General features: G+C 41.2%; 1 protein-coding gene across 1 annotated transcript; it reads right to left on the reverse strand.

The window, feature by feature from the left end:
• On the reverse strand, nt 1-948 carry LOC143707118 (odorant receptor 131-2-like). The gene has a single exon (XM_077199874.1). The coding sequence runs from the start codon at nt 946-948 to the stop codon at nt 1-3; it is 948 nt and encodes a 315-aa protein (XP_077055989.1).
• Nucleotides 949-7,134: the final 6,186 nt, after the last annotated feature.

Genomic DNA, 7,134 nt, shown 5'->3' on the forward strand with positions numbered 1-7,134 from the left:
CTAGCAAGATAAACTAATTTTTGTTGATTTAACCTTTGCAATAGGTAATTTACATGAAAAAAGTCCCTTTATATGTTTATAAAACTGTTTATCCCGAACACCATAAATCAGAGGTGTAAGAAGTCTTGGTAGAATGTTTGTTAAAAGATAATTGAAAAAGAAGATTTTCTTCTGCTGATCAGTAACAATTTGGAGAAAAATTTTGTCTAACACAGGAGTAATGTAGGACAACATACAGAGCAGAAGCTGTGCTCCATGTAACAGGATGGTGCTTTGGGCCTTTTTTGCTGAGGATTTATCAGTGGTGGCTCTTCTGGCCGCAATAAGCACTTGACAATATGTGAATACAAGAATCACCCACACAATAGATGTATAAAGCCCATTCATAAATTTGTTTAGTTCTCCATGATACGCTGTGTTATAAAGAGATACTGAACTACAGAAAGTACCTGTTGTAAAGATCGATAAAGGACGGAAAATTGAAAGGAGAATCAAGTCAGCCAATCCAGGTAAAACTCCTACACCCCAAATCAGAGAGATAAGGATGTATGTCCTGCGCACTGTGCACATCTGATGATGATGCAGTGGTTTACAGATGGCGATGTAACGCTCAACGGCCATACCGGCCAAAGTCAGAGGAGTGTTCTTATGAGTTGTTGAGGCTATTATTAGCAGTGTAACGCAGAATGGGAGAGGTACATTTTGCCATGCAAAAGTCATCACAAATAGAATTACACTGAAACAAACCATGAGCATATCATTGATAACCAAGTGAATGTATAATATATATCTTGGATCATAGTAGAAAATTGAACTCCTAAAGAATATGAATACAAACACTCCATTTATGGAGATAATTATGACTGCAAGAAAAACAATGGTAAAATTTTTTGCAAAAGCATCTGCATATCTTTCTTGTAGACTATATGAAAGCATTGTAGAATTCATTGCGCTTTTGCACTGGTGTCAAATTCAGTTTATTATAAGTGACAGTCCTTTTTTTCTTGGGAAGTAAGATTTGTTGACAGTCGTTGTTGTCCCTTTTCTTTTCCTTAAAATATATTTATGCCTGTCCAAAGACCATCAAGCTGTAATACAATTTATTTTATCCTGAGGATTTTTCCATTTATTTAATCTGATAGGAAAATTAAATGAGAAAAAAAATAGCAGGTTAATAATTATATGAAGAATATAAATACAAAATGAAAGACATTGCTTAAAGAGTGAACTTACCGTTTGCTTAGTAAATTGTTTAGGCTCCAGATGTAAACGGACAAGTTTATATGTTCACTTAAGATGTAAAAGTGGGAGGAGCAAAAAAAGAGCACGAGAGAGAGAGAGAGAGAGAGAGAGAGAGAGAGGGGGGGGGGGGGGGGGGTTGATGATGGGAGTGAGGGAAGGAAAGAAAGAAAGAAAGAGAATATTTGTATTACAGTATATTGCTCTAATGGTGTAATTATGGGTCCATCTGATTATAATGATTTCCATTATTTACATTTACATTACATTTAGTCATTTAGCAGACGCATTTATCCAAAGCGACTTACATTTGAGGATTAAACCAAGCGAGTCATCATGGAGAGGCATAAACAACGCAAGAAGTGCTCAGAATACCAAGTTCAAACATTGCTCAGAGTAGCATAAACCAGACAAGCGTTGTTTTTTTTTTTTTTTTTTTTTTTCTTTCCCTATGTTAAGTGCTCACGGAAGAGATGAGTTTTCAGTTGTCTTTGGAATGCTGTCAGGGATTCTGCATTCCGGACGAGGGTGGGAAGATCATTCCACCAGCATGGAACCGTGATTGAGAATGTTCTGGACAGTGATTTTGTGCCTCGCTGTGAAGGAACCACGAGCCGTCGCTCCTTGGCTGAAGAGAGACACTATGAAACAGAAACCCTCTTTAAAACAGACTTTGCTGCATTAATCATAGACTAACTGATCTATAAATGAACATGCATAAAACTGTGAAAGAAACAGTGTAAATGGTTTACTGTCTCGTGTACTATTAGGTATATATTATGGTATGTATCATGGTATACAACCAACTAACGATCAATGTAACCTCACCTGTATCATGCCTCCTACCTAATTAATCCTCATTTAATGACTCACACTTTGATGTACATCACCTTCTTCTAGAATGCAGTGTGGATGTGTTTTAGCTATCTGAGCATTAATGAAGGTATAATCATGCTAGGGACAAAGATCCGTAAATCAACTAAGACCCACTTTCCCTCTCAGACATGTCACCTTTCTGATTGGTCGAGTTCAACCCTTAGGGGAGGATCTTTTCCAGGCCTTATTAGAGACAGTCCACATGTGACCTCCCTCTCTTAGTTCTTTCATCCAGCTGCAACACTGTTCTGGTGATACTGGGAAGCCCCCTCCCCCTCCACGGGGGCCCCAGGGCCCAGCAGGCCTCGATTCCAACCAGATATGGGCTCAGGCAGGAGAGAGATGACTCTCTCACAAAGAACCAAGGACAATCTCAAGAGTTTTGGATCAAAGACTCCAACCAACAACGACTCCAATCACCCATCCTTCCGACTTCCTCACTTCTCCTGGGTGCTCGGCGTGGCCTCAACAGAGTCACAGGCCTTGACCAAACCAGCCATGCGTTCCTGGAGAAAGAGAACGCTCAACCAACTTACACTTGACATTGCCGGAACCATCAACGACTTCAATTTTCAACAACTTCAAGAATTGTTCCCATTACAAATGCAAGTATTCAATTCAATGAAATGTGAAAATGAAATTCTGATGGTTCTTCTCATAGACCCTCTTCCGGTTTCCAATTTCATCCTATCACTAACCTATTTATGTATTCATGTGTGTATGTTGTTTAGTTTATTTATATTCATATAAATATCTATATTTAGTTAATAAAACTTGTACATAATATGTATTTGGTTCTGTTTTGTTTGCAATACAAGTCACTTTACGATCACGGTTTTTGTGACTGGCTCAAAGTACTGTACAGGCGAAGAAATAATTATTCTTCTGTGGCCATGGAAGATACCCTTTTCTTAGAATAAATTAATAATCAAAAGAGTTCGTTGGAAGAACTGATTAATTGATTGTAATATTAATTCAGCCACATCAAGTTAATCCAATTAACTGACCCAAATATTTATAATTAATAATAACAAGATATTATTGATTATTAATATTTCCAAAAAGCTGAGTTCCTTACAGCTCTTTTGGGCTTGTTGAAGACAAGATGAGCAGCAGCATTCTGGATCATTTGTAAGGGTTTAGTTGCACATGATGGAAGACCAGCTAGAAGAGCATTGCAGTAATCAAGCCTAGAAATAACCAGGGCCTGGACAAGAAGTTGTGTTGCATGCTCAGTTAGGAAAGGCCTGATCTTCCTGATGTTGTGCATTGCAAACCTGCATGATCGAGCTGTCTTTGAAATGTGGTCTGTGAAGGTTAGCTGGTCATCAAAGATTACTCCAAGATTTCTGACTGACCTTGATGGGGTGATTGAGGATGAGTCTAGCTGGATAGTGAAGTCGTGCTGTAGAGACGGATTGGCAGGGAGGACGAGAAGCTCAGTCTTTGCCAGATTGAGCTGCAGGTGATGTTCCTTCATCCATGCCGAGATGTCCGCCAGACAGCTAGAGATACGTGCAGCTACTGTGGGACCGTCTGGTTGAAATGAGAGGTAGAGCTGGGTGTCATCAGCATAGCAGTGGTAAGAGAAACCATGTGCCTGTATGATGGGTCCCAGTGATGTGGTGTAAATGGAGAAGAGGAGGGGTCCAAGGACTGACCCCTGGGGAACCCCTGTGGTCAGTCGATGTACTTTGGATATCTCGCCTCTCCATGCGACCCTGAATGACCTACCTGTGAGATAGGACTCAAACCAGTGGAGGGAAGTTCCAGTGATGCCCAGTGATGAGAGGGTGGACAGAAGGATCTGATGATTCACAGTGTCGAAGGCAGCAGACAGGTCTAGGAAAATGAGAACTGATGATTTGGAAGCAGCTTTAGCGATCCGCAGGGCTTCTGTGACTGAAAGTAATGCGGTCTCGGTCGAATGCCCTTTCTTGAAGCCAGATTGGTTAACATCCAGCTGGTTGTTCAGAGACAGGAAAGATGATACTTGGTTGAAAGCAACTCGTTCAAGTGTTTTTGCAATAAATGGTAGGAGAGAGACAGGTCTGTAATTCTCTAGAAGTGATGTGTTTAATGTTGTTTTTTTAAGAAGTGGGGTTACCCGAGCCCGCTTAAATGCTGTAGGAAAATGCCAGTATGGAGGGATGAGTTGATGATGTGTGTGAGTGCTGGTAGAAGTGTGGGAGAGATGGCTTGTAGAAGGTGTGAGGGGATGGGGTCTAGAGGGCAGGTGGTAGGATGACTGGAGAGGAGAAGTTTAAATACTTCTTCCTCGGTTAGTGGAGAGAAGCACGAGAGAAGGTTATTGGCTGTGGGAGAGGTTGGCCTAGGTTCCTGTGTGTGTGGAGGAGAGAATTTCATACACAATGCTAATTCAAAGTGCTTTATAAGAAATTTAAATAATCAAAAGAAATAAGAATAATTAAAACAGATTAGAATAAAAAAAGAAAGTAAAGTACAGTACAAACAGTCGGACGAACAGTGGCACAGTGCTCATTCATTAAAGGCAAAGCTAAACAGATGTGATTTGAGTCTGGATTTGAATGTGACTACTATAGGAGCACATCTGATCTCTTCTGGAAGCTGGTTCCAGCTGCGCTGGCATAGTAGCTAAAAGCGTACTCGCCATGCTTAGAGTGAACCCTTGTTATTTCTAGCTGATGTGATCCTAATGATATGAGTGATCTGTTGGGTTTATATTTAGTGAGCATATCTGCAATGTATTGAGGTCCTAGGCCATTGAATGATTTATATACCAGTAATAATACTTTAAAATCAATCCTAAATGTAACTGGGAGCCAGTGTAAAGACCTGAGGACTGGTGTGATATGTTCATATTTTCTGGTTCTGCTAAGAATCCTGACAGCAGCGTTCTGTATGAGCTGCAACTGTCTTTTTGGGAAGGCCAGTGAGGAGTCCATTACAATAATCCACCCTGCTGGTGAAGAAAGCATGCAAAAGTTTCTTGACTGTAAACAAAGAATCTAATTCTTGCAATATTTTTTGAGATGATAGTATGCTGATTTAGTTATTGCTTTGACATGACTACTGAAACTAAGGTCTGACACTAGAGTCACACCAAGATTCCTGACTTGATTTTTAGTTGTTTGACACCTAGAGTGAAGGTATGCGTTCACTATGAGAACTTCATCTTTGTTTCCAAACACATTGGGCCCTATTTTAACGATCTGAAACGCAAGTGTCAAAGCGCAAAGCGCAAGTAACTGTGTGGGCGGATCCCGGCGCTGTTGCTATTTTCCCGGTGGGATAAATGCCTCTTGCGCCTGGCGCAAATCTAAAAGGGGTTGGTCTGAAGTAGCTTCATTATTCATAGGTGTGGTTTGGGCGTAACGGGAAACAAACCAATAAGAGCTTTATATCAAATTCCCTTTAAGAGCATGATGAACGAGGTGTGCTTGTTCCATGGCGCAATACTATTATAACGGCGCATTTACCAGGCGCGCTTCAGAATCGGTTCACAGCCCCGGAGATCGATGTTCTCGTCAGGGCCGTAAAAGAAAGAGAAGTGGCATTGGGGATGGGACAAACCCACCCAATTTTAGCTTCGGTTAAACATGCATATAATAATTTGGGTAAATGTGTAAGCTTTATGCCTATTTTCCCCATCGTCATGGACACAACAATGATTTCCCTCGTGTTTTAATATTTTTCCTTATGTGGCACCCGGTTGTACAACTGACTACGCCACCCCTTGGGCTAAACTAGTTAGTGCCAGTGTTAGAGCAAGGGGAACTCTACCCCAATAAAATGTACAAACACAGGTTCTTAGAAAAGTATAAAAATACAATATTTATTGAGGAATTATTGAAGATGTTGGTTGGTCAAAATAAATAAATAAAACAAATAAACATAGCTAGGGAATACCAAGCCACCCGCAAGGGAGCCAGTAAAGCAATCGAGAAAACACTAAGGGAAGGCTAGGTTTGCACTACCACCGGTGAACAAAACACAGACTTCTTTTGAAGTACTACACACTAGAGTTCAAGGTCTACGCACTGCACACTCACAGCACTCTAATAAATATGGTTAAAAGGCATGGAGGTTCACCATACACGGCACTGCAAACTTCTTCGTTTAACAAGAGAAAAAAAAGAAACAAAAAAAAGAAAAAGGAAACCCGCTTTCCAGTGAGGTCTCTTATACAGGAGTTACCCTGGCTCCACTAACACCGGGGCTGGTTACAAACAAAAAGGGGAATTGGGCATAAATGAAACAATAAAATAAGTAAACCCGCTCTAGCCTGTGACGCACAATTCATACCACCACATACAATAACAGCTACAGCCAACAGGCTAGAGGAAAACAAACAACAAAAAGAAAAAAAAAAAATAATAATAACATAAACTATCTAGACCTATAATATAAGCAGCATACACAATCACACAGTGTGGAGAACAGCAGCTAACAGCTCAAGGGTAACTGCACAGATCTGTCGTAACATTCACAGTGAAAAGGGGAAGACTAGTTGAATGTAAACATCCCACTGCAGTCAGTCTCCAGCCGATGCTTATTAAACGCGGACGTAGTTTGGCATTACTTTGCTCGCTCGCCCATACATGGTCAGACAGGAAGACAATGGCACGCCGCGGCTCAATCAGTGTCGGCTCCTTCACGCACTCAACACTCAAACTGCATCTGAATCGCTGATTCCCCACACCAAAGCCAGCAGTACATTTACACTGTCCCAGTCTAAGGACGCCAGGTGTTTATATAGAAGCCTGCCTCAATCGCGTTTGAAGGCTTACTAAATGCCCGCTCCACCCACCAATTAGTGACGTGATTAAACATGAAAATGAAAGAGTCAGAACGAGCGTAAACTGAAGGAACCCAATCCTAACGAGGCCCACAGGCTACATTCCACCCCCTCCAAGTGAATCGGCGGCCCGACGATGGCAGTTTACACTCCAATACTCTGGTCACCACTCTTTGGCAATATCCCCTCCTCAAACCCCATAGAAACGGCTCGAGGGAGCCGGTAGGGGTTAGGGTGCT

This window comes from Siphateles boraxobius, unplaced genomic scaffold, assembly GCF_051911475.1.
Source record: "Siphateles boraxobius isolate OS27281-9 unplaced genomic scaffold, OSU_SipBor_1 41, whole genome shotgun sequence".
Classification (NCBI taxonomy): domain Eukaryota; kingdom Metazoa; phylum Chordata; class Actinopteri; order Cypriniformes; family Leuciscidae; genus Siphateles; species Siphateles boraxobius.

Excerpts from the sequence above, each read along its gene's own strand:
- LOC143707118 (XM_077199874.1), bottom strand. The coding sequence starts at position 948 with ATGAATTCTACAATGCTTTCATATAGTCTACAAGAAAGATATGCAGAT.